The 27,426-nt window shown below is 42.0% G+C and overlaps 1 protein-coding gene across 5 annotated transcripts in view; it reads right to left on the bottom strand.

The window, feature by feature from the left end:
- Lars2 (leucyl-tRNA synthetase 2, mitochondrial) overlaps positions 1–27,426 on the bottom strand; it is a 138,129-nt gene that overhangs the window by 40,878 nt on the left and 69,825 nt on the right. For all 5 annotated transcript variants that reach the window (XM_046437201.2, XM_058576516.1, XM_058576517.1 and 2 more), the window contains 6 exons: positions 21,533–21,640; positions 19,330–19,489; positions 10,039–10,143; positions 6,922–7,037; positions 4,418–4,701; positions 1,636–1,734 (listed from right to left, as the gene is read on the bottom strand). In XM_046437201.2, coding sequence (XP_046293157.1) covers positions 1,636–1,734; positions 4,418–4,701; positions 6,922–7,037; positions 10,039–10,143; positions 19,330–19,489; positions 21,533–21,640 — 872 coding nt within the window. The remainder of the gene's footprint in view (positions 1–1,635; positions 1,735–4,417; positions 4,702–6,921; positions 7,038–10,038; positions 10,144–19,329; positions 19,490–21,532; positions 21,641–27,426) is intronic.

Below are 27,426 nucleotides of genomic sequence, written 5' to 3'. Positions count from 1 at the left end.
GGGAGCTCAAGCCAGAGGCTGCAGAAAGCAACAGCAGGGGGGGAAATGAAGTGCATTGCGCTCTTCACCAAAGAGGGGCTCTGAAGGCCCAGGATGAAGGCCAGGTACCAGTCGAGGATCCCTCTTATAATTTAGTCTCTGCCATCTGTAAAGGTGGGAAGGGGAAGAGCCTGCCTCCTTGCATTCTGAGCCAGATGTTACCAAATGAGATGCCTTCCAGGGGGAAGGTCTAGGAGAGGAGCCCTTCTGTGGGTTAGATGGGGCCACCCTGGTGACTCACAGCCTCAGGAGTCACTGTGACCTTTCTACCTTTGCAGGGCATTATTGACTTTGGATCCTACTCATTTCTGAAATGAACTCAAATGACAGAATCATAATTCTGCAGGTCAGGATGATGGTGGGGGAGGACAGGAGCATCCATCTCTCCAGAAATATAGTATTTTACAACCAATAAGAGGGCATTTTTTATGTAAAGTTTAGGGTTCCAGAATATTTCTACCATGGACCAAAGCAATCTGGCAAGGTCCTTTTAAGCAGAGTATTTGTGTTTTTTCCTGAGCTCTGGAATAGTTCAGCTCTCATTCTTTTTTTTTTGCCTAGTTACCAAATGCTCTTTCCCTTCATATTTTTTTTATTTTCGCTTTTTTCTTTTCTTCCTTCCTTCTTCCCTTCCACCCTCCCTTCCTTTCTTTTGGCAAAGAAACATAAATACAACTGAAGAATCATATAGTATTGAAAGGTTAATCAAGAAGAACAATGGTGTCCAGTCCCAATGTCCCCACCCAGGTATGTCCCTTAGCTGCTTTTAATTCTTAGCTGTTTCTTCTGGCAGTTATTTTTTAAAAAAACCATGTTTATACTTTTCACTGATTTGCCAACTTGGGGAATTATCTAGTGACTATATGTGATAACAGGAGATGCTGCCTAGCTCTTTCACACTCCTCACCCCACCCTCCCTATATAGTCACATCATTATTTCTAGTTAAATACATAGCACAGCACTCTTACCATCATAGAAATGCAGTGTCCTGCAAGGCAAGCATCATGAGAACGCTACCTTTTGTTTTTGGACTTTTATTTGTCTTGTATTTGGGATTTACTTGGCTGTGTAAAATCTTATTTAATAGTTCAACACACTCTAAGAGAGATTGTTTGAGTTTTGATACTAGCAATGGAACCCAGGGCCTCATACATGCCAAGCAAGTGCTCAACCGCTGAGCAGCATCTCCCAGTCCTAGAGAGCCTGCTTTTAGGAGCACAGCTATCCAACAGCATTGGCTGCTGAACCTTCAGTCACTCTGGTGTTCATGCCAGCCCTTGCTCTCCCAGCTGCTCCCAAGGGCAAGAGGAAGGCACTAGGGCAAAACCACTTCTGCCTGCCTGGGACTCCGAGATGAACTTCCCAGCAGCTTTGATGCTCTCAAGGCTGCACTGTGGTCTTCCCCTTATCTCTCCTTCTGCTCCTCCTTGGTACCTGTCACCCGCATGGCAGCTAAGGGCTCTCCTTGCTTACCCTGCTCCTCTCCCTTCTGGCCTGCACAGGCGTCTCCCCCAGCAAACCTCTCGCGCAGCTAACCTCATTTGGAGGACCATTTCTTGCTGGAGGACCCAGGCTGACCAGAGCAGGGGCATTACCTGTGAGCATTCTGAGGGTCTGTGTATCGGAAGTAGTACCAAGCAGAGTCAACAAAGGTATCCATGGTGTCTGTCTCTCTTTTGCCTGTCCCCTGGCATCTAAGAAATAAATGAAGTTCATCGGTTAGTTTCTCTTTAAATTTTAATGTAGTCTTCTACTAGCATTTGAGAAAGTCATGACAATGAGTATGAATATAAAATGTCATAAGAATAATGCCACATCATAAAAAGACAATTCAGAGAAGGTTCTCTTTTTGGATTGTACAGTACATGATGTTTTGAAGGAATTTATAGAATAAAAATTTCAATCTTCCACAATTAAAAGCCTTATTCTTCACTTCTCTTGAATTTAACCCAGTACAAAATCTCATCATTTGAAAGGACAAGATGGGATTGTCTCTTTTGTGCATTATCTTCTATTTCAGGCATGTCAAGACTGCCTTCAGCCACCACCTACTTTATGATGGTTCTGAAGCAAATCAATGCACGAAGAGAAATTGAAAACCAAAAGAAATGAGATGTGCTGAAAAATGAAAGATACAGAAATCCACCTGGACAATCTGAGGAGATATATTACCTTGGAAAGCCCAAGGGCAGTGCTGGCTGGAACCCAATGGTACCAGCTTGTGGGAATCAATTACCAGCATATCTTCTCAGCTCCATGACAAGTGACTTTGAGTTGGTCACTTGAAATTAGCTCTGGTGGGAGTATGATACCACAGAAATTGGCAAACATCTTAAATCAGAAGCCCCTGGCAGTGAGCTGGCTGCTACACATTTGTAAGGATACCACTGCTTACCGTGGGCTCCTTACTGCAAGCTGAAGAGATCCCTGGCGTTGGAGACAGAGAATGAAGTGAGATCCTTGGAGTGTAAAGGGTTGAAAAGAAAATGCAGCCCCTGTTCTAGGAATGGAGGGGCCTGGGGAGCACCAAGGCCTACAAGGACCATATGCTACACTACTTAATTTAAGGTTCCAAGTCTGTGGGACTAAAAAGAGAGCCAGGTTCCAGAAGCCACTCCCTCTAGGAAACTGAGAGGAGGTGCCGTTGGTCAAGCCAAGCACAAGAGGGGACTTGAGGGCTCTGGCAGGGAAGCCCATGGTCACTGCTTATCAACAAAGAGGGTATGCTATTTTCCTTCTGGAGTCCACATTTGTTTTTGGTACTCGGATTGAACCCTGAGGTGCTTAACCACTGAACCAAAACCCAGCCCTTTTCTTTTTTTTTTTTTTAGTTGTCAATGGATCTTTTATTTATTTATATGTGGTGCTGAGGATCGAACCCAGGGCCTCACACACTCCAGGCAAGCATTCTACCACTGAGCCACAATTCCAGTCCTCCCCAGCTCTTTTTATATTTTGAGAAAGGGTCTCACTAAGTTGCTTAGGGCCTCACTAACTTTCTGAGGCTGGCTCTGAACTCACAACCTTCCTTCCTCAGCCTCCTGAGCTGCTGGGATTACAGACATGTGACGCACACCTGGCTTGGAGTCTACATTTCTACCCTAAGGTGGCCTGTGGCTTCTTATGTTCCTCCCTACCAGCTCCATTTCAAATTTCAGAACCACCTGGGTGAGGCCCCAGAGGACAACTGTCAGGCTTCACCTACAAAACGCCCGCTAGGTGCCTCTGTGTAGCCTCACCTGTGTTCATTCTGGTCCTCAGAATGGCCCTTGGAGGAGGTTACTCTAGTTCCTGAGGAGGGAACTGAAGCTGTGGGAAGTCAGGTGACTTTCCTGAGGCCAAACAGCAAGTTCAGACACAGAGCCAGGACTTGAATCCATTACTGACTAATTCCTCAGCCTGAGCCTTTCACCTGCTCCATGTGGCCACCTGATTGTCACCAGGAACTCAGCACTCCTCTGGCAGAAGACTAAACTATTTTAAAACCTCCCCATCATAATCCAGGAGCAAAGAAAAATGGTTTCTCCACAGAAGGAAGAGGAAAACACTGGAGCTTGATGTCTGTGACTTATTTGTTTAATCGGCAGATTCGGCACCATCAAAATCACACTTGAGACATCCCTGTGAACTGACAGAACAACAATCCACTTCCAGAAAGGGAGAGGGGAAATCAGAGCTGCTTCAGGGCCTTAGAGAACACTGGTGGCTTCGCCCCTGCTCTGCCACTGCTGATAAGACCTCCACTGCCACAGCACTGAAAGGAGACCACAGACACGAGAGAACACATCCTCTCGTCTCTAGCAAGCTCTCAGGAATATGAAATGGAAGACAGTGGCCTTTTTACAAATATGATGAAAACTTGTGCTTTTCCACTCCCTGGATCAGATGTTTCTAGAAAAGATCTGAAATGTCATGGCTACTTCCAGAGGCTCAGAGGAGCCGGGTGTGGTGGTGCATACCTGTAATTCCAGCAGCTCAGGAGGCTGAGGCAGGAGGATCACGAGTTCTAAGCCAGCCCCAGCAAAAGTGAGGCACTAAGCAACTCAGTGAGACCCTGTCTCTAAATAAAATGCAAAATAGGACTGGGGATGTGGCTCAGTGGTCGAGTGCCCCTGAGTTCAGTCCCCAGTACCTAAAAGAAAAAAAAAAAAAAAAAAAAAACTCAGAGGAGAGGGGAAGGCACCCGTCACAGTGACTGAGCCAGATTCCAGACCCTTCTCTCAAGGGTCCCAAAAGACCTGTGGCATTCCTTCCAGGCAGTGGAAGTCATGGGAAAAGAGAGCTGAGTTAGCACCAGGAGAGAGGAAGGGGGTCTGAGGCTTTTGCAGGGTACAGGGGTCACAGGCTCAGTCACCGCTGCAGGAAGTGGCTCCTTACCGTGGGCAGGAGCAGTTCACCCACTCCGAAGCTGCAGCTAGTGGGGAGCCTCCTTTGCCGGTGAAAGATGTGATGTTGGGCAAGGTCACGGGCAAGTCCTCCAGGGGTACAGGCACTGGGCCGCAGGCTGCACAGTGGACAATGGGGATTGGCGTGCCCCAGTACCGCTGCCGTGAGATCAGCCAGTCTTTCAGTTTGTCACTTGTCACATCTCCACCCACTCTCTTCCCTCGGGCTTTCTGAGTCAGGGCTAGGAAGGCATCCTGCCGGGTCATACCTGTGAACTGAGAGGCAAAGGAGAGATGGCTGATCTTCTCTGCGTAAGACAAGGTACCACCCCCACACTGCCACCCCATACTGCTGTGTTTACGTGTGGCTCTCCCAAGGGATCGGTTCTATGCAAGGTCGCATTTGGACTCTCTTGAGCTCCAAGTGCTTTTGCCTTGTGGGTCCCTTCCTCCTTAAGATAATATCAAAAATTATATTTTATGACTGCTTTGATATAAAGACAAGTATAATTTTTGACACTAAAAAGTTCATTTTTTTCTCTTTAAATTTTAAAAGAACTTAAAAACCCTCTAAAAGTACTATGGGCCTGGGCACTATGTATACTGTCTATATCCGGTTGGTAAGTTAGCCCTGGTTCTGTGGCTCTCCTTATTCTAGAACCCTGTGATACCTATAGGGATAATCAAATATCAGCATTTTGCTGCCAGTGAAGAATTGCATGATATGTATTTTTAATGACCCATCCCCTGTTAGAGGAAAAGATATCCAGAGAAGGAATTATAAAGGCAATATTATAAAGACAATCCGTACCATGGCTTAAAGACACAGACCACACCTTTTATATTTAAATGCTCCCATTTCACAGAGAGCAGGGCTGAACAGGAATAGTACAAAAGAGAAATTCTCTTTTTACTGATCCTTTTCAGAGAGCCAAATTAATTGTACAAAGTGAGCCAGTGGGATTTGTGAACAACCAGACTGTTGCCCTGGAATTGGTTCAGCGAAGGCATAATGTGTACCTACTATGTGTTGGGCTTATGCTAGGCCTTGGCACAAAGATAAATACGGTCTGTCTATGTTCTCAAGGAGCTCATAGTCATGAGACACAAAGAGTAAGAAAATACAGCCATGTTGACCAAGAGCAGTGCTTTTTTTTAGCAGTTTGATGTGTTGTCTAAAGTACCTGCGCCTAGGGACAGTCTCTAACTAAGCTCCATCCTCCTGTTACCATATAGCTATGATGCACTTTTAAAAGCTTTCTTGAAAGTCTATCTCTCCACGCACCACTATCTTTATGATCCAGAAGCTCGCGGAGGAAATGGCTTTTGACCATCCATTCTCTTTCTATTCATTGGAGAAATTCCTCTATCCCAGCTATTTAGCCTAGAGCCAGGAGAGGATTCAACAGGCCATCTGAAGCTATGTGAAAGAAGCCGAGGAGTATAACTAACACTCAGAATCTTTATTAAGGAGTGGATATTTCTCTGGGCAGTGAAGCCTCATTTTGGCCATGGATATCCTCTCTCGTGCCCTAACGCAGAGCGTTAGCCCAGGTCCCTTACAACTCCTTAGCTGGCTCTGTTCCACCTCCAGGGGGCCTGCTCAATAAGGTCTAAATAAAGGTTCACGATCTTAGAGTGTGAGTCATGTCTGGAGATGCAATTTATGAAGTGAAAATACAAATATGAGGTCAGAAAATGCTGTCACTCCTTATAAAGGAAAAAGAAAAACCTGGTCACAATTCTCTTATTTATAGAAAAATAAAACAACCGAAAGACAGTGGTCCCAAACCTGTAAAAGCTGAATCTTTAGGTCTAATTGGATCAGGATCACCCTGGGTGGGGCCAGTAAGCACCTCCCCAGTGATTCAGAGACATGACCAGATGTGGAATCACCATGTTAGGCCAGTAGTTCCCAGATTCTGCCTCACAGAAGAATCACTTGGGGATCTCTGAACACTCTTGATGTCCAATTCACACCCTCATCATCAATAGTCATTACATCAGAATCTCTGGGGTGGGACCTAAGTATTTCAGGTGTTTCTAGTGTGCAGTCTAGTTTAATGCAGAGTGCTCTAAGCCAGTACTCTGTAACTTTAGTGTGCATAAAAATCACACAAAGATCTTACTTGACTAGGGTGGGGTCCCAGTATCCACATTTCTAACAAGTAATGCCAATGATACCGGGCCAGGGACCAGACTTTGAGTAACAAAGTTCCAAGCAGGTAATTTTAAAAATATAGTCCCTGGACCACCACCAGCAGCAGCAGTCTAGGGTTGGGTTGGATTCAGAGCTTATAAACTTCTAGATCTTGATGAAGAATAAGTGTTTTGTTTTCATAGAGAAACAAGGGTGCAAGACAGTTAGGTGCAAGGATAATTGAAAGGGCAGATTATAATTTGCATCTGAAGGAAAAATGTCTCACAGAACTCAAGGTCAGGTCAAGGTCAGGATTTTAGAAGAAGGTCCATAGGTACATGCCATGGGGCACCAACCTCAGCAGAGTTGCTCAGTCTCTCTGTGCCATCTGGCAAAGTTTCAATGACTGCAGAGTAGGCCAGGCCCAGGGTTTGGGCTAAGCTGGTGTCCTCCAAGCTTGTGCTGGGAATTCCTATTCAGAGGGGGAGAAACAGAACACCCTTTTTGCAAGCACCCAAATCACAAAATAATTGATGGTTTCAACACCTGGATTTAGCTTCTTAAAGGAGACGATCTCATTTAATTTAGAAGTCGTAAAATTGCATCAGATTCACTGGGAGAATGGAACACACTCTAATACCCTAATATGATCAGTTTACCATGTTGGTTTTATTTTCCTTTGCTTAGTTTCTTTTTAAAAAATAATGTACATCTTAAAATATACATTATTATTATTTTTGGTCAATGAAATATGACATGAGCATTTAGGGAAACCTTTTCTTCAAATTCCCTCAGTGACAAAGGATACTGAGTTTTTTGTTGGTAAGTACAGCTGACTTCTTCAGCATTTCCTAGAACCCCACAAAAATCCACTCAGGAAGCTGAAAGCTGTGTTTTGTTCCTGAAGGCAATAGTACATTCTGAATGCATTTTTTCACTCACATACATCCTTGAGGAAACAAGTTGAGCATAAAGAATTCACTCAGCAGAGGGGCCAAGGCCTGCTGCTTTGCTGAACAGGTTTTCCTAGTTATTGATTCTGCAGGCATAGATTTGCTCAACCTCTGGACTGCTGGCATTATGGACTCTCTGATGTGGGGGCTGTTCTGTCCATTCTGGGATGGTGAGCAGCATCTCTGGCTCTTACTAGTAGCACTGGTAGTTGGGACAGTCTACCAAAGTACCAAAGGTCTCCTGATGGCAGAGCCCCTGGTTGAGAACCCCTGCTATAGAGCTACCTGTTGAAACTGTTGCCATATTTGTAGATTCAACATTTTATGTTGAAAAGTGAGGGTAATGAGCAGAAGGCTGAGTAAGATCTTGGAACATCTTCTCCAGAACATTGTCCTAGAAGGGTGATTTAATGATTGGGAGACAAGTTGGAAGGAATGATTTTTTTCATGATTCTCCTTGGAATCATAGAAGGCTCTGTGATAGGATGGAAAATTCTGTGTTGTTCCAGATGGGATTATGACAGAAAGCACCTAAGAAAGTGAATAATGTTGGGTGACCTGAAGGGCTAAAATAAATGGTAAGCAATAAATATTATCAAAAAGTGTTCATGGGCCCGATGTGGTGGTGTATTTCTGTCATTCCAGCTACCTGGGAGGCTGAGGCAGGAGGATTAAAAATTTGAAACCAGCCTTGGCAACTTAGCAATATCCAGTTTCAAAACAAAAAAAGGGCTGGGGATGTAGCTCACTGGCAGACAACCCCTGGGTTCAACCCCCAGTATAAATAAATTAAAGTATTCATGGTCAAGGAAGGAAACAAGTCATTTACTACATTCTAATGTGTACCAGTAGGAGTTAGAAGGATTGATGTTCGAAAGGAGACACTGTGGGGGATAGGAAGGGGATAGGAAGGGGAGCAGAATACAACAGACACTAGTATGACAGTATGTAAAAACGTGGATGTGTAACCGATGTGATTCTGCAATCTGTATACGGGGTAAAAATGGGAGTTCATAATCCACTTGAATCAAATGTATGAAATATGATATGTCAAGAGCTTTGTAATGTTTTGAACAACTAATAATTAAAAAAAAAGAAAAAAAAATAAGAAAGGAGACACTGTGACCACAAAACTTATTTGGCCATATAAAGAATGATCTGGGACCTGGTGTTGGTTCTATGAAACTCAGTAGAATGTGAATTGCTTGCAACAGTGCAGGTGAGATGGCAAAAATATCACTTATCTCTTATTTATTTTTGCTTCTGTCTTTCTTAGAGGGCAAGAAGCAATAATTTAGAAAATGATAATTACGTAACTGTGGGAAATCAGGACAATAGGAAAAACAATTTTCCATGCACATCTAAAAAAAAAAAAATCTATTTTTTTTTCTTTAGAGCTCCCCACATTGTATCAAGTGATCTAACTCAAAATACCCAACAAACAAACAAGAAAATGCCAAATAGTCATATTCACAAGAGCTTCCTTTAATATTTGTCCTGGCTGGTCATATTATGAATTTTTAGATTATAAAATGCTTCAGGTAATGGAGGTATTTCCTTGACCAACGCACACTTTCTAGGCTCAAGTGGTCAGAAGAGGATGACCCAGATGGCTTAGTATTGCTTTTCTGCTTTGATGTCCCTTCAAACCACTTCATCAAAAACCCACCTGGGCATTATAGGGGGGAAATGTGATTTTAATAAGAAACACTATTTCTTCTGCTAGGAAAACAGAGGGAAATAATTGTCTCTGAAGGTTTTGGCATTTTGGAGACCGGCTAGAATCTACTGTGGAAGAGAGATGCGCAGCCTGCCCTAAAGAAAGATGATTTTGGACAGAGCTGTCTTTAGATTCCTGTCCTTTGCTCATTCCCAGACTTCCTGTTACATGGTGATAGTTTAGAACACTCACGAATGAATAAGGCTGCCAAGGACATCCAATTTGCAGTTCTAAATATGCCTCCAATTTTGCTGCTGTTTCACAATTCTTTCTTGAATAGCTCAAGTTCACCTCCTCCACAAAGCCTTCACCAAAAGCCCAGCCCACGTTGATCATGTGTGCTTGGAACCCCCATCTCATCACCTGCTGACGATTCTACCAGTTTTGAACTGGATTTCCATCTGAGTTGTATTGTTCCTTGCATCATATGCCTAAGTCTCACCAACTAACTCTTGATCCATGGGCCAGACATTTTTTTTATTATTCTCAACAGCAACTGGCCAGTTGTGATATACTTATGTTTTTAATATATAGTTCTTAAATAAGGAATGATTAAATGAAAAAGTAAGGGGCTGGGGATGTAGCTCATGGTAGAGCACACATATACATGTATATGCCTAGCATGCAGGAGGCCCTGGCTTCAGTTCTAGCACTGCCAAAAAAAAGCAGGAAAAAAAAAAGTACTCATTTTATGAAGAGTCTTGGACTTGACAGCTCTTTCAAGTAACAGCAATAGGCAAGTACCTTGATCTTAAACCTGTGAAATATATTATTATGATGACATTTTAATAGCTGCTTACCTATTTTTGAATCCAGAGAGCCTTCAAAGTTAGCTTGGGCTGCAATCACGACAGGGACCTCCTGCTGGGTGAGCATGTTGACAGCTGTGACAGTCGTGAGGCAATCTGAAAATGAGAACACTGTGCGCTAGTCAACTGTGACACCAACCACCTGAATCTCAGAGGAGGCATGTGAGAGAAGCAAGCAAGAGCTCTTCTGTGCTTGGTACTAATTGTTAAAGAACGTGTCCTTTGAAGGGTATTCATAGATAATTCACATGAGTGGAAAACCAAAAGATTAAACAGGCTCATGAGAAATGTTCCTCCTGCTCCTAAGGAAAGCAGTGACAGCATCTGGTTTCCAGATGGTGGAGTAAAGACGTTCTCACTCCTGTCTTTTCCCTCTGAAAACTATCTCCAACGTACAGAATAAACACAAAATCTATCTCTAATGAAAGCAGGAGACACCCGAAACCCCAGACGATAACACATGAAGATGGTCACGAATAAGGTAGAGAGAATGACTGAGAAGAAAGGGGGAGAGGCTTCCAGAAATGCTAAGGCAAAATAGCTCCTTGCCAGGACTCTTTTCTTAGAAGATACGGGAGGATGAAGAAAAAGAGCAGACACAGGACCCAAGAAACAGAGACGTTCATAGCATGAAGACAGAGGGAAGGGCTTAGAAGGACAGAAGTACAGTAGTGGCCTGGAGAGGGACCAGGTTAGGTCTAAGCAGGAGACAGAGCCCTGGGACACATTTTCAGGAAGATAAGGAAATCAATAATTATTATATGGAATTATAATATATATTGATATTATATATATTATAATATATATTATAATCATAATATATATTATAATATATAATTATTAATATATATATATTAATAATTATACGGAAGGTTGTTCACAGAAAACTGTATTGAGAGGAGTTCAAGTGGTGTCAGGAAGACTCAGCCAGAAATTCAAAAACCACAAAGCAAATGGGGGAAAAAAAAAAGGGACATTATGAATATCAGGAAAAACAGAAAGAAGGAAAATGCAATCATAATATAGTTGGCTCAGTTGTGAATGATTTATGTGGTCTAATAGAACACTTAATTTAGATTTATTCAAACCTTGTATCATTTTAAATGAAGCTTATTACAACTCCCACAACAGGGAGACAAGCCATATAAGCTTACGTCTTTACTGACGATGTGTAGGTTTAGAAGCATAAAGACCTAAATAAAGTCCCAAAGGAAGAAGGGATGAGAAATGTTAAACAAATAATGGATGGGTTCAGCTGAATTTATTTAACAACATAATCAATTAGCAGCAGTTATAATTGATGGATACTGAGACTTACACTTTTAAGACTTCATGTGGTTCAAAGATATCAACCTCCAAACTAAAATAAGCCAAAAGCTAGGTGCAATCCCAGTGAGTTGGGAGGCTGAGGCAGGAGGATTGCAAGATTGAGACTAGCCTTGGCAACTTTACCCAGACCATGCTCAAAATGAAAAGTAAAAAGGACTGGGGATGTAGCTCAGTGATAGTTTCTGGCTTTAATCCCCAGTATCCCACCCCCCCACCCCCACCCCCGCAAAAAAAAAAAAAAAAAATCCACCAGTCCAGGAATAAGGATTTATATTTGAAAGAAGTAAAGATAGATTCTGTAGGCATCAAGACCACTTTTAATTCTTTCACTTTGCATGTCAGGAAGCATGGGGTATAGTAGACATAGTGACATGTGACCTAAACCGGTTCCGAAGAGGAGGTCCCAGCAGTGATGGTAAAGATGAGATGGGGGTGAGGCACCTGCTGGTCAGTACTGACTCATTTCTCAAAGTGGAGACTCCTATTTCTGATTACCTGTTATCCCTTCTCAAAGATGAGATGTATATTGGCTACTTGTGCCATTATGATAAAATGTTATTAGGAAGCTGGGGGGTAAGAGTAAAAGTACCTAAGTAACACCTAGAATTGGTGCAGAGATATACAGCAGGAGAAGTGTGTTATTCAGATATGGATAAGTAGGCATGGGCCTACTTCCTGGAACGAGGAAGTGTAGAGCACCTTGGAAAACCCTTGAAGGGCAAAGAAGATGACAGAAAGGGCGCTGGGCTGATCACCTCACCCAGTGGACTTGTCAAACTCACTCCAGCTTCATGTGAGCAAGAAAGAAACTCCTGTTTCTCTAGGACTATGTCATAGTCACTAAACTTACATCCTGAGTAACATACACCTAAAATCATTAGAAGTGGCTGAGGAGTCAACTCATGAGGAGTTGACTATTATTGCTGTGGTTATAATTTATATACATATTACTTGGAATTTTGGGGGGTGGGGGTTTCTGGGGTTTGAACTCTGGGGTGCTTTACACTGAGTTATATTTCCAACCCTTTTTAAGACAGGGTCTTCCTAAGTTGTTGAAGCTGGTCTCAAACTTGCCATTTTCCTGCCTTAGTCTCCTGAGTCAATGAAATTATAGGCATGCACCACTGTGCTTGCTCAGTTTATATCACTTGGATTTTAAAAAACACTATTTTTCTAAAAAAGAGATGAAAATTAAAGTAATTTTGAAATATTGTCATTTTATATCTGAGAAATGAGCAAAAACTTTTAAAAGGGTAGCACCCATTTGTAAAGTTGAAGTTCCTATTTCTCTGGATTCAACATTACAAACTGATAAAGCCTTTTAGAAACCAATACATGCATGTGAAGAGAACTAGACAAATGTTCACAACTTTGGATAATAACAAAAATCCCATTCTTAAGGAGAATTCTACAAAAGCAAAGAGCTATGAGGACACAATGATCACACCAGCTATCTTATGATAGTCTCAAACATTAAAAAAGTCAAAGGTTTAATAGGGAAGATTTAGAATATTATGCTACATGGATTAACAGGTATTATATATGGATTAAAAAATAATTGTGAAGCCTACATAAAACCAAAGAAACAGTTTCTGATAGAATACTAAGTGAAGACCAGAAAATAAAGAGGGGGAAGCAGTCTGATTTCTAAGATATGTGTGGGAATATAAAAAGGAAGATGACTACACACAAAAGCATTAAGCCGGACCCCAACCTCATGCCACTGGGATTAAAGACCTAATGTAAGATCAAAAATTACAATTCATCAAGCTGGGGTTGGTAGACTGCTCGCCTCACATGCACAACAAGGCCTGGCTTCAATCTCCAGCACCACCAAAAATAAATAAATAAATAAGTAAATAAACAAACAAACAAACAAATAAATAAAGTAAGAAAGTAAAACTACAATTCTTCAAAGAAAGCATACATGTAAAATTATTTTTTAGCTTTAAAATCCAAAGCAAAAAAATCAATAAGAGAAAAAAATATATAAATTGGATTTCATTAAACTTTTATGCTTCCAAGGGCACCATCAAGAAAATGAAATGACAACTCTATTACTGGAGAACATTTTTGAAAGTTACATATCTGATAAGGGACTATGTCTAGAATATGTAAAGAATTATTGAAAGGTGTCAAATCTGAAAAGACATTTCTTTAAAGACATTTCTATAAATGGCCAATTAATAAATGAAAAGATTCCTGATGATACTAGCCATCAAGGAAATGCAAACCCAAACCACAATGAGACAGCACTTGACACCTACTAGGATGATCATAATCAAAAACACAGATGACAGCAAATGTTGGCAAGGGTATGGGGGAACTGGAATGCTCACACACAGCTGGTGTTTGAAGCTGCTTTGGAAACAGTCTTGGAGTTCCTCAAATAGTTCCTAAATGACCTCACAATTCCACTCCCAGGTATATACTCAAGGAAATAAAAATACATGCCCACACAAAAATCTATATGACTGTTCACAGCAGTATTATTCATAATAGTAAAAAAGTGGAAATAACCCAAATGTCCATCAATTAATGGGTGATTAAATAAAATGAGGAATAGCCATATGCTGGAGTATCCATATTGGAAATAAGAAAAACAATGAGCCCAGTGTGGTGGCAGATGCCTATAATCCCAGCAACTGGGGAGGCTGATGCAGGAGGATTGCAAAGTTGAGACCAACCTCAGTAACTTATCGAGGCCCTAAGCAACTTAGTGATACCCTGTCTCAAAAAAAAGGCTGGGGATGTGGCTCAGTGCTAAAGCACCCCCTGGGTTAAAATCCCCAGTGAACACCCGCCCACCAATAAAGAAAGAAAGAAAGAATGAAGCACATTCTACACAAGGAAGAACCCGGAAAACATTATGATAAATGAAAAGAAGTCAGACATAAAGGAGAAATGTCATATGATTCCACTTACATGAAATGTCCCAAATAGGCAAATAAATGGAGACAGAAAGCCTAGGGCTGGAATTAGGAAGGAATGAGGGTGTGTGACTGCTAAAAGGATATGGGATTTCTTCTGGGGATGATGAAAATGTTCTAAAATTGATTGTGGTAATGGTTGCACAACTCTGTGCCTATTCTAAAAACCACTGAATTATATCCACTGAATATCGAGTGGATGACTTGTATGTTTGTTAATTTTATTTAAATAAGCTTGTTATAAGGGAAATTTTTTTTTATTTTTTAGTTTTCAGTGGACACAACATCTTTATTTTATTTTTATGTGGTGCTAAGGATCGAACCCAACGCCCTGTGCATGCCAGGCGAGCGCACTACTGCTTGAGCCCACATCCCCAGCCCGGAAATTTTTAATATGCTAAAAAACGTAGAGAATTGCATTAAAGGGTTGGATTTTCCATTCCATATTAAAGTTTAGTTATGCCAGTTTTTCAATTAGGGGAAAAATTGGTCTTTAAACCTAAATATTTACATAGGTTTGCACTGAATGTACAATATCAACTTGCATTCTGTACCTGGTCAAAATTTATTTCTTATAAAAGAAACTAAAATCTGAAATTCCTGACTAGGTCTTGCGTTCTCCACATTTCTCCTAAATCTTGTGCTGGTATCATGAGGCAGGAATCTAAGAGAGTCATGGAGAAACCCAAAGAACCATCTCACAGAGCAGTGAGAAAACAGTTGAATATTTTAGTAATTACAAAGGAAACATTCCAGGCCCAAAGGTGCCCTCTGCTCTCAGGGTGCCCTCTGTGAAGAAGGCAGGTCTCTCCTGCCCTTGGGAGAAAACAGACACATGATTTTCATCTGGTGTTCACCAGAGCAGCATTCATGCAACCACTTCTCAGGGATGCTCTGTGGCAATGGGGCTCTGTGGCTCAGTGAAGGTGACAAATGTCACAGAAGACCTCCTCCCTTGGACATTCACAGTGCATAACAGCACAGCAAAGGTTTCAAGCCAGGAGCAAAGAGACCTGAATATTTTGGTTTATTCCAGATTTCTGGAGCACAGAAGCTTTCCCCTCTATAGAACATCTATTAACATGTGCTGAAAGAATATGCCAGAAAAAGTGGATAAAAACCAAACCACTGGGGCTGGAGTTGTGACTCAGTGGTAGAAAGCTTGCCTAGCATGTGAGAGGCACTGGGTTCGATCCTTAGCACCACATATCAATAAATGAAATAAAGGTCCATTGACAACTAAAACAACAATAACAACAACAAAAACCCAAACAAAACTATTGCCCTGAGAATATGGATCTGTTTCTCACCCCTTTGTGCCACCCCCCAGGCTGAGATTATGGAGACAGGGCAAATGATAGTGAACAATGAATTATTTAATGTTCTAGGGGCTTCCTAGGGAGGTTCTTGCTTTCCAATATGTTGATAACAGCAGGGTTCTGAGTTACCCTTTAAGGAGACCTCATTTACCCTTTGGAGGAAAACAAAACAAAACAAAAAAGCACCATGTAGACAGTCTGTGAGTCAGAGCTGAAATGTGTGACTCCCAGAGCCCCAGGGTCTGGACAGAAATGATTACTGGAGAAGATAGAACAGCTTCTAGAGCTCTGATGACAATTCCCTATTGATGTTTTTCTGGTGACTACACAGTCAGAGTTGACATCTTAAGACTCAAGTCAGAGGTGGTCCACCAAGAAGGAGGCAATGTCAGTGATTGTAGAAATAAACTAAATTCTAAGAACTCTAGAAAAACAGGGTATGTAATTCCTCTCTTAAAGGAATCTGTGCCAAATTTGCTAAGCAGAAAACTCTACATTTAGTCAATAACATTTGACAACCCATCATCCAGGCCAGCAATCAGGGAATTTCCCAGGATGCTCCACCCTTGCTGCCTTCCAAACACTTCTCAGAGCTGGTCCCTCCTCTCCCTTCTGACTCTCGGGGCTCCGTGGTCTTCACCACCTCTTCCCATCACTAATGGGATAAGCTGGTCTGCCTGCTTCCACCCTGCTACTTTAGCATCACCATGTCCATGAGTGTCACCCTCCTCCTCACAGCCTCTCAGGGCTCCTTCTCTTCCCAAAGACCCTCCAAGACCACCATGCCTGACAGCCCCATCACTTGCTCTGTGAGAATGCTAAACTCACACGTTATGTTATGTGACTCTCCTTAGGTCATAAGGATTGATCTGGGACCGATATTTGGTCATCTTGTTGCAAACCAAGAGATAATATATAGAAACCCATCCAACAACAGCAGGAACTGATATTTGAGAATTTAAACTCCCGCGGTGATAAGTTCAAAACAACTGTGTGCTGCTACGACCCTCAGTGGTCACTGCTTTAACACTAGTCACCCTTAAAACCTGACATTCAAGGAAAAAACAAGCCAACCAGTAATACTAAGTGACTGCAGTGATACAACATTCATGGTTAAAAAGTAATCCTAAAGGCCAGAGGAGGCTAAGTCCTTATTCCTAGGGTCATTTAATTTACCTTTTGGGAAAACTGCATTATATTAGATGTTCCACACTGGCTTTAGGTGACTAGAGAGTCACATGACAAAATCCAGGGTCTTGCTGTGCAAATTAATCTAGAGACTCTGAATAAATTGACATCTACAAAAAGAATATTTCCACTCTGAAAATTAGAACTGGAAAGATTTAGTGCCAAGTATAATGTTCCATTTGGAATGATTTCAGAGACAATTAAAAATAGGGAAAAAATCAGCTTATGAGCCATGCCAAATGAGACACTACACTTGGCACTAAATTTACCAAAATGGAACGGCCAGGCTAGTCAGGTGTGCCAATGCCCAAGTGGTCATGAAAACACTGTTCTGAGCATATATTAAAGTGATTTCTCAATGTTTTTACATATGGAAATGTTTTTAATTTATAATGTCTTTCATCTCAGGAACTCCATCTTCTATAATTTATTAGCCCATTAATCTCCTATTAAAATTACCTCATTTTAATTTGCATCCCCAAATGAACCATAAGAAAAAATGTAAGGACCAGACATTTATAGTTTTGTTTTTCAATTCTGGATATTATTCAACCATCATAGCCCTCAAGGAAGCTCGAATTGCTTAGGAGGGTAGAAACTATCTATGAGTTTTCCATTTAAACTAAACAGTTGAAAAGAATCCAATTTTTCTTTTCAGTAAGTAGAGAAAATAAACCTGAGAGAGAGCAAGCTATAGTGAGCTTATAAGCATATACTGAAGTTTTAACTCAAAAGTCTTCTCTCTTTCCACATAGAAGTGGGGAAAAGAGGTGGGACCAGCTGCAGCAAGCCACCTGTGTCATCCATTGGGCTGTCTTCTCTGCTGTCCCGCAGAAACACTCTCAGTTAGGACTGAGAGGGGCTCCTCCATGTATCCCTAAGGGGTGGGCTCACAGCAAGCTCTTAGGAAGCACTCACTGATTTGAATGCTGGCTTTAATGTTCCTAGTAAGCAATCAGAAGTCTGAAGCAGAGGTCATCTATGATGACACTGTCTCTCCAATCTGATTCCAGGAAACGTTTCCTTCTGTTTATTTCAAAAATGGCAAGTTTACATCTCTATCAAAACAGTATTCTTAGTCAAATCATACTTATTATTCAACCTCCAGTCACTCAGATTGGATACTCTGGGCTGAAGTTTATATTCTATGAAAGAGAATAGGGATGAGGTTTCGGTATATTTATATTATACCGAAATATTTATATTACTCCAGAGACCTACTTCTCATTGAGAAAAGACTTCCTTTCACTCCATATCCTCACGTCTCCTTCCTCTGGGAAGAGCATCCTGACTTCGTCTTTAGAGAGCTACTCTTCCCTCACTGGTTCAATCAAGGAAGGTGCCCACCCTTGCATTGGCCAAAGAAAAAGCCAGGCACCCCACTACACCAATTAGACACCTTTCCCTCTAATAGAAATCTTCTCCTCTCCTCCACTCCCCTCCCTTTCCCTCTATGTTGCCTAGGCTGGTCTCAAGCTCCTGGGCTCCAGTGATCCTCCTGCCTCAGCCTCCTGAATAGCTACCCTACAGGTGCATGGCCTCCTGTCTGGCTCCTGAAATTACAAATCTTGCACCAAGTGCTCCAAACACTGGCAGTGGAATCAGAAGAGACTCTGGCAGAAGCACTTGAGGAACAGTCTATTAGCTCCTGTTGCTATCCTCTGTCCCCTGCAGTGGCTGCCTGGTCCAAGTCTTTTAGACTAGCTCTTTAGCTGTTCCTCTAGCCAGAAAACTTCCCACAGCTTTCCACTATTTCCCTTCTTTCCTATGGACAAGTCACAGATGGATTCTGTTGCTCGAAACCACAGAATCTTGACTGAAGCGTAAACACTCCTGAAATCATCACTGATGAATAAGGTGACACGCCAACTCCAGGTCAGCTTGACCCACTCACAAGCAGATCTGTTAGACACCTGTCCTGAGCAGGACTGTTCATCTGTGCAGAAGACCACTTGAATTCTTTAAAATAATAAAGTTAAGCTGTTGGAAATGTTCTCTCTCACTCTCACTGGCTTCCCTCTAGTCCCTTTTGGTATGGTTTTATTTGAAGGTGGAATTATAAATTAAGGAGAAGATTTTACTCCAATTAGAAAAGAGGTTTAAATAGAGATTATACCGAAAGAGAAAGAGCTGAGCTTTCAGTCACAAGCTCCAGGCGCAGACAAACTAGTAACCCACAGCAAAACCAGGGGTAAACGACTCAAATGTTTCCTGAGTTCTTTGTCCTCCTGTTTTAAAATAAAAAATTAAGAAGTAAGGCCAAAGGGCTGAGGTTGTGGCTCAGTGGTAGAGCACTTGCCTAGCATGTGTGAGGCACTGGGTTTGATTCTCAGCACCACATATAAATAAATAAAGGTTCATCAACAACTAATAGAATATTAAAAAAAAAAAAAAAAGAAGTAAGGCCAAGGTGAAGAACAAAGAGCAGGAGACGCCACATGTGAGAAGACCTTGACCTGTGAAGGGGTGTCCAGCTGGAAGGCAGCAAGCACCTCTGCTTAGGGGTACCAACTCACCTTCTCCAGGGATGAGAGCCTTCTGAAGGGCTTCCTTCAAAGAGCTGTGGCCATGTAAGAGTCTGTGGCTAGGAGAGATGGCCACGTGGGAAGTGCCATAAATGGCCTCAGGGGTGGCCGTGTACGCAGTCAGCTTTTCTCCTGTGTCTTGTCCATCAACCTGGAAGATGAAATAGATCTTAATTTCTCCTCCCTTCCTCAGGGCTGTGTGGCTCCTCAGCCACATCCCCTGGCCCTTCCCTCATTTGTAAACAGTGGCGACAGCTTCTGACCACAGGGCCAGGCACGTGGGGGAATGAGATGGTGCCTGGCAGGGGCTGAGAAGAGAGGGAGGAAAACTGCAGCTCCTCTATCGGAGCTCCCACCCCCATTCCCGGCACCAGGCATGTTGGGGATCCCAAATTGAAGGCGGTCTGGGCATGCTCAGAAAGGTACTTTCCTAGTTTTCTTGGCTTCTTTGTGCAACAAATAAAAAACATCACTGTCAGTGTTATATTGTTTCTGTCCTGGGAATGGAGCTTTATTTTCCTTAGGGACTTCAGGGGATATTAAAAATAAATAAATAAATAAAGGCATCTTTATTTTCCAAACCAGAAAAACAGGTTATTACTGAGGTTTTAACTGAGGTTATTACTGTTTTGAAGAGAGAAAGAAAAGCCTGATCTGTGTACACAATTGAATATCCCTAGCTGGTTAAAATGCCTTTCAAAGTGGCATTTTTAGGCACAAATTGAGTGTCCATTATGTACAGACCATGGAGGACACATAGGACAGGTGGTACTTCATGCATTGACAGGGATTAGTGATGAAGTAAAAGATAGTCCAAAATATGGCTCTAGGACCAATGGGGGTCCCTACAGAGGCAGAAACACAGCCACAATGGCCTGCCCTGTAGGACTGAGAATGTTTCCTCTCTAGAGACAGCAAGTCCCCATCCCATTTTCAGGTGGGTCCAGAATGGAGATGGAATCATCTGCATAATTAAATGTTGGACAAGGGAAGGTGTGCAGAAGACAGCCCATGCTACAGCAGCCAAGGGGCTCGGAGACCACGTCCTTCATCTTGGTTGAGAAGCAAAGACCCTTGACCTGGGAGCCAGACCCAGGCTAATGCACCCAAAAGAGAAGGTTCTGCAAGTCTAAGCAAAAGTCATGCTGGACTGAATTTGAGAACTATTGCTATTTTCTCGGGAAAGCAGTAAGAGGAAAAACTCAGCTCAGGATTTGCTACTGAAAGGTTTCCAAAGCTGTTGTTCCTTACAGGAAGCCTCCTGTGCTCCCCTGTATGTGTTTGAAGTGAGCTGGATCATTTTTGTGAGGGGACTGAACAGAGAACTATGAGCTCAGCAGTAAGCAGCAGGTACTCAACAGACAGCACGTATGTTATCAGTGGCTGGGGACATAGTTCAGTGGTAAAGCACTTGCCTGGCATGAGCAAGGGCCTGGGTTCCATCCTCAGTACCCCCCCCCCAAAAAAAAAAGATATGGTTGTCAGTATAGACGTGTCTAGAAAGGTGTGCCAACTTTGTCTTGGCCCCTGCTTCTTCCTCCCAAAGGTTTAGATAAATTGTGACCTCTCAGCAGTGTTTCCATAGGCTGCCTGTTTTGAACATAACCCTGAGCAGCTTGAGATCTGTCTAGGTTAGGAAGGAAGTTCCGATTAGTCTCTTCCCCTGCTTTTCAACCTGCTTTGTGACATGAACCCCTCTGAGAATACGAGAGCAACAGACCCACTGCTCAGGGAAACACTCTTTAGGTTGAAACTCAACCTAAAGAGCTTGTTTTGTTTAATGAGCATAATTTCAGGGGGCTCGTGGACTCCAAAAGACTGCATGTGTGCAGCAATGGCTTAAAATGTGGCAAATGTGCACTGTATGCAGAGAATATTGTGGGTTCTGAACACTGCACTAAAATATGAATTTAAAATATTTCTTTAATAAATTTCTCCCAATCCCATCTTGAAATGTTAGTATTTGGGGTAAAATGGGTTAAATACAATGTTATTAAAATTAATGTGATCCTTTTCTTTGTGCTTTTGAAAAATGTGGTTACTAGAAAATTTAAAAATTATGTGTGTGGCTTGCAGTGTCTTTCTACTGGACAGTCCTGCTCAGAATTCCAAGTAGTTGGTTTACTCAATGAGCACCAAAATACAGAAGGAGATTTGTGAGCATGAATTACTGGAGTTGCTATTGTTTGATCACCTTTAGTGCAAAGTCCAGATGGCAGCCCACACAGTCCCCAATCCAGTGGGCCTGCATGCCTTTTATCCCATACCATTCTGGAAGGTCTGCCAACGCGTCCTGCATGGCCTGTGGGAATGAAAAGAGGAGAGAGAAATAAAAGCACAGAGCTTGTTTAAGAGAAAGCAAATGATCTGGGTTTTTTAAGGTAGGTCATAGAGGAGGTTCAGGATTTAGCTTCTTCTCAGTTGCTTGCTGTTGGAAGAGGCCAGCAAAGGTTAGAAAAAGATGTACCCATCTTGACTCAATTGCATGAGATGGGTTTGAACATTTTCTCTATTCAGAGGAAGCCAGAGTTTCATGGAAGAAGGAAAATTAACAAAGAAAGATCATAATTCATGTCTTTGACAAGTGTGTTTAGGGCACTCTCGCCCATGGTCTGGAACTAAAATAAGACCAGGATCTGAAGATTGGCTCCACCTCCTGCTCTATCTTTCCCTGCCATAGAAAATTTGGAGTTGGGGCTGGGGATATGGCTCAAGTAGTAGCGCACTCGCCTGGCATGTGTGTGAGGCACTGGGTTCAATCCTCAGCACCACATAAAAATAAAATAAAGATATTGTGTATACCTAAAGCTAAGAAATAAATATTAAAAAAAAAGAAAATTTGGAGTTGACTGGGTTCAGTTCTGACATCCCACCCTCTCCCTGCATTATTGAACTACTTCTATAGAAACCATCACTGTGTTTTTTCTTCTTGATTGAATTGTTGAGGCTGGGAAACTTCTGGTGGAGGTGCTTTGCTTAAAATATTCAGATCTGGAAGAGCACAAAAGATTCAAATAGAATGAAATATGAATGTTTTCATATGCTAATTCTGGAAAGATGCCTGCTTAAAACTAACAAACCTATGAATATTTTTAAAAACCAAAAGAAATCTTCAGAATTGGCCAAATGAAACCAACATCTTGAACCCCCCAGCAAGCTCTTTTTATCCCACTTGCCTAATAAACACATTATTCATGGCTGCTTTTTGATGAAACAGGGCTTTAGACAGCACCTTGCCCACCAGCTCCCAACTAGCTCTCCTTCATCCCAGGGCTGGCCTAGCCTGGGCTCCACCAGAGTAGGAATGATGCGGATAGTTACAGAGGATTTGTAATGCTCAACCTAAAGAGCTTGTTTTGTTTAATGATGATTTTTTTGGATGTTGCAATTATAGTGACAGTGGTTGGTACTAGTCTCATTTCATGTCCTTATACTTGGCAAACAGTTGGCAATGTCTCTCCTCCCCATCCTGGCCAACCCCAACTTAAAGAAATCCTACTGGCTCACAGAATCCAAATACCTGGGGGAAACAGCAGGTTTATAGACTCGCTTTTAAAAGTGCTATGAAATCCCTGTTCAATAAAATCTGAGAAACTTGATGTGTCAGAGTTGAAAAAAGCAGAATCTCTCCCTTTAATTTTCCCCACTGATTCCCAGGGCTTGGGCACAATTTGGAAACCATTACCTCACTGAACTTCCCTCTTTTAATCAATGAAAACCATGGGGTTCTAAGAGGTCATCTGACTCAACCAACAAACAGCAGGTCCAACATGACAAATAATTCAGAAGTTCTTATTATTCTGAGACTACTGTGCTCAGTTTTCAGGAGTCTCTATTTATGTAAATTAAACAAAAGATAACTTCTTCCAGATGCAAAAAGTGGGAATACTATTTTAAGAATTAAACGTAGTATAGGAATTACTATATTTAAAACTTATCTGCAAGAACATGTGAAATGTTACATGAAATATTACTCAGCCATAAAGAAGAATGAAATTATGGCATTTGCCAGTAAGTGGATGAAACTGGAGACTATCATGCTAAATGAAATAAGCCAATCTCCCAAAACCAATGGCTGAATGTTCTCTCTGATATATGGATGCTAACTCAAAATAAGGGTGGAGGGAGGAACAGTAGAAGTTCACTGGATTAGACAAAGGGGAATGAAGGGAAGGGAGAGAGGGATGGAAATAGGAAAGACAGTAGAATGAATCAGACATAACTTTCCTGTGTTCATGACCAGTGTAACTCCACATCATGTACAACCACAAGAATGGGAAGTTATACTCCATGTATGTACAATATGTCAAAACATACTCTACTGTCACGTATGACTAAAAAAAAACAAATAAAACATTTAAAAAACCTTATCTGAAGCAACACTGGGGAGTTTCCCATGGTTCTTATTTAACACACATATAAGTATTTTGGGTTTGCAAAGAGACTGTGTAGTCATTTTCACTAGGATGATCTGAAAAGACAGGTGCTGCTGGTTGCTAGGTGCACACCTGAATGAGGTGGATGGTACTGGTCTCGATTCATGTCTTCACACTTGGCAAACAGTTGGCAGTGTCCCTCCTCCTCATCCTGGCCAACTCCAACTTATAGAAATCCTACTGGCTTACTGAGTCTGAGAATGAGCCAGCATTTAAGAACATGAACCAGTGAGACAGGCTGAAGCAACATCCAGTCAAACAGTCTGAGTAACAAAATATAATCAGAACTAAGAAAGAGGAACTCTAAAACTAAAAAGGTGGGGATAAAAAGAGGATTGAATATAACATGGCTATTCTGGCTCTCTCTTCAAAGTACATGAACTCAGGAACTGACCAAGATGCAACCTGACCACGGTAAGAATTCTAGAAGTGATTTTAAAAAATGATCAACTTTTAGGAGACCTGTAAAAATAGAGAAGAACAGGTCTTTTTAAAACAAGAAGCTGTATTAGCTACTAAGGGGACAACTGAGAAACAAGAACCCTGAGAGCTGACACAGTTTGAGACGGAATGGAAGGGAGAAGGTCTGATGTCAACTTGCAGCTAAAATGGATGTTTTGAAAAAGCTTGCATACTTCTGAATCAGTATGATTTGATTAGCAATTCCTTTTGAATTATACTTTGTATGTCTTTTTCTAAAACATACTCTTGTTGCCAGTATTTCTTTATTCTCCTTTTGGAATCATTTCCATCCAATCACTTTAAAGACACTGTGTGTGCTTCAGGTCTAAGTAAGGAAAACCAATTGTGAAGGCAATAAGGAGTTGAAACATCCAGATAGCCCCTTGGGAATATATTCTAGAGGAATAAACTTTCACTCATACCTAGTCTTTCTCTCCTGCTTTGATTTTGGCATGAAATTATGCATGAGGATTTATTTGTTATAAAAAACTTATTTGGAAGCCAGCCGCCACACCTATAATCCCAGTGACTCAGGAGGCTGAGGCAGGAGGATAGCAAGTTTGGGGCCAGTCTCGGCAACTTAGTGAGATCCTGTCTCAAAATAAAAAAAGTGCTAAGGAAATGACTCAGTTGTTGAGGGTCCCTGGGTTCAATACCTAGTAACAAAACAAAACAAAACAAAAAACTTCATTTGGCATGATGTCTACCATGTTTAAATTTAGAAAAGGCATGACAAGTAAATATAAAAAATACCCTTCCTATGACAGCTCTCCTTTAACCTCTATCTAAAATAGGATATGCATTTTTTAGCAATATCCACTTATTGTGGCATCTCACACAAAACAGTTATTTACAAACACAACTATACTATTGTATTGAGTTATATGCTAAAAGTTTCAATTCCAGCAAAGGTGCTGTTTATCTACAGGGAAAGAATCAGTTCTAAGCAAGGTATTTTGCGGCTAATATATAACTTGCCAGCCAGGTGTGGATCCAGGGGACTGCAGGGGCAAGAGGAAAGGAGGGACCAACCAGTTCACATATACCATCAAGTACATGTCTCAGAGCTATGTGAATGGGAGGGACAGACCAAGTGCTTCCAAGGCAGGGGGTGTAGCTCAGTGGTAGAGTACTTGTCTAGCATGCCTGGGGGCCTGGGCTCAATCCTAAACACACACACACACACACACACACACACACACACACAAGCTTCCAATAAAGAGAACTGAACACACGTAACAATGTAACACTCAGGGATGCTGTAAAGAAGGACCACCCTTGCTGAGGGTGATTATCAGAGGCCATAATGTGAGCCATAATGTGTGCTGTGGGAGAGGAAGAAATAAAGAGACCCAGAAAGCCATGGGAACAGCCAATTTGATTCATTCTTATCCACGCACCCATGCAACTCAGGCCAACTTGCCAGTCTTTCTTTTCTTTCTGCCACTGACTCTGGTCACCCCAACTTTTCAGCAACAGAACCTTTTAAATTCCACTAACTTCTAGGATGTGGTGACTACAGGTTCTGACTGTCACCACCACACTCTTAGAATGTGGATGACAGAGGCTGAACTGCTATAACAAGACAGCCATCTACCTGTCCAGTGAGATGACTTTTTCTCCCCCTACATGTGTGCTTGTGTACACGTTTTTAACAGTGAAGATCATGTTAAAATGCTCTTAAAACTGCTGGAGTGCACTTTACCCAAGTTCTCAGCTTATTACAGCTCCAAAAAGAATAATTCTGTATTTTAAACATTTTTGATACTTAAAAGTCAGCCATCCTGAAATAGTATGTAAAATATAGAGTGGAACAGAATGATACCGTGGAAAATTGTCCCTTTCTATGACACTTATTTTGGAAAAAAAAAAGTGTGGCTATGGGTACGTCTGTTAATGACTATTCACTTCTGATGAGGGAGCAGCAGCCACTGGATGAGTCGCTCTGTTCTCCAAGCAGCTGGGCCCAGAAGGCCCCAGGGTCAGGACAGGGCGCTCAACAGAGAATGACGTAGCAAAGCATGACACAGCTCTAGCTCTGAGAGGCCAATAAGAACAAACCAGAAAACCTCTCATCACTGTACTTGCCATTACCTGGCCACTGGAACAGGCCACTGGTGCCCTTTCCCAGGCCTGCTGTGTTGCCTAACTTGCTAATGGCTGCCCTCCCACAATGCACCAGCTACTGTCTGCACACGTTCTCAAAAATGCTTGTTTGCTGAGAAGCCAGTCCTCAGGAGCAGGTGGGAAGGATGCAGAACTGGGACTGAGGGGACCCAGCTGGATCCTGGCTCTGTCTTGGGCTTGGATGCCTCAATTATATGATGAGGCTTGGGCTGGGTCAGTCATCTTCAAAAATGCGGGCACTTCCTTGCAAGGATGCAGCAGTCACCCTGAGGGAGGAGGGCAGGATGTGGGCTGCTTAAAATAAAGTAATATCTTACCCGTTTAGTTTTTGATTTTGATTTTTTGCAGTGCCACGGATGGAAACCAGGGCCTCGCACATGCTAGGCAAGCACTCAACCACTGAGTGCCACCCCCAGCCCCAATCCTTTAAAATTTGTTTTTAGACAACATATGGATTCTGTAATTTTAAGCAGCAGTAAACGCAGGCATGAGGGTTTTTTGTTTGTCTCCTATTGTTTTCAGATAAGGAAACGGATTGAAGAACTGTGGGGACTCAAGTTTCTTCTACCTTTAAAATTAAAATGACTCTCCAAACTCAAGAGGTTCACTGGCATCAGTTGCCAGCCCCCCCTGGAAACTCCGAGATCCCTCAGAGTTTGAGGTGGTAAATCCATCTCTTTGCTCCCCTGGATACAAGCTAACACCTCAGGAAGGAAGGAGGTCTCCACGCACCGAAGGACCTGGCCAGCAGCTCAGAAAAGCTACTTAGGGTTTAAAGCAAGCCCTAATGTTAAGTTCTACATAACTTTACTATTTATTTTATTGACAATATACCCTGAGAAGTAAACCATTAATTTATCTGTTCCATTTTTCCCTTTGCAGTTACTCCTTCCCTCTTGGCAACAAAACAAAATGAGAGAACCTTCCTGTTCACAGCGTATGTGCTGATCTGGAGACTGAGCTCCCTGCAGAAGTTCTCTCTCTTTCTGGAAGGCTCCAGAGAGGGTGTAGCACACACAGCTGTCTCTCTTTACTTCCCTGACAGGGAGAGCATGAGGTGTGG

This window comes from Marmota monax, unplaced genomic scaffold (assembly GCF_021218885.2).
Source record: "Marmota monax isolate L192 unplaced genomic scaffold, Marmota_monax_Labrador192_F-V1.1 WCK01_AAM20220418_F8-fsc00021, whole genome shotgun sequence".
Classification (NCBI taxonomy): Eukaryota; Metazoa; Chordata; class Mammalia; order Rodentia; family Sciuridae; genus Marmota; species Marmota monax.
Note: the sequence above shows the minus strand (reverse complement) of the source record. Positions and strands in the feature narration are given on the sequence as shown.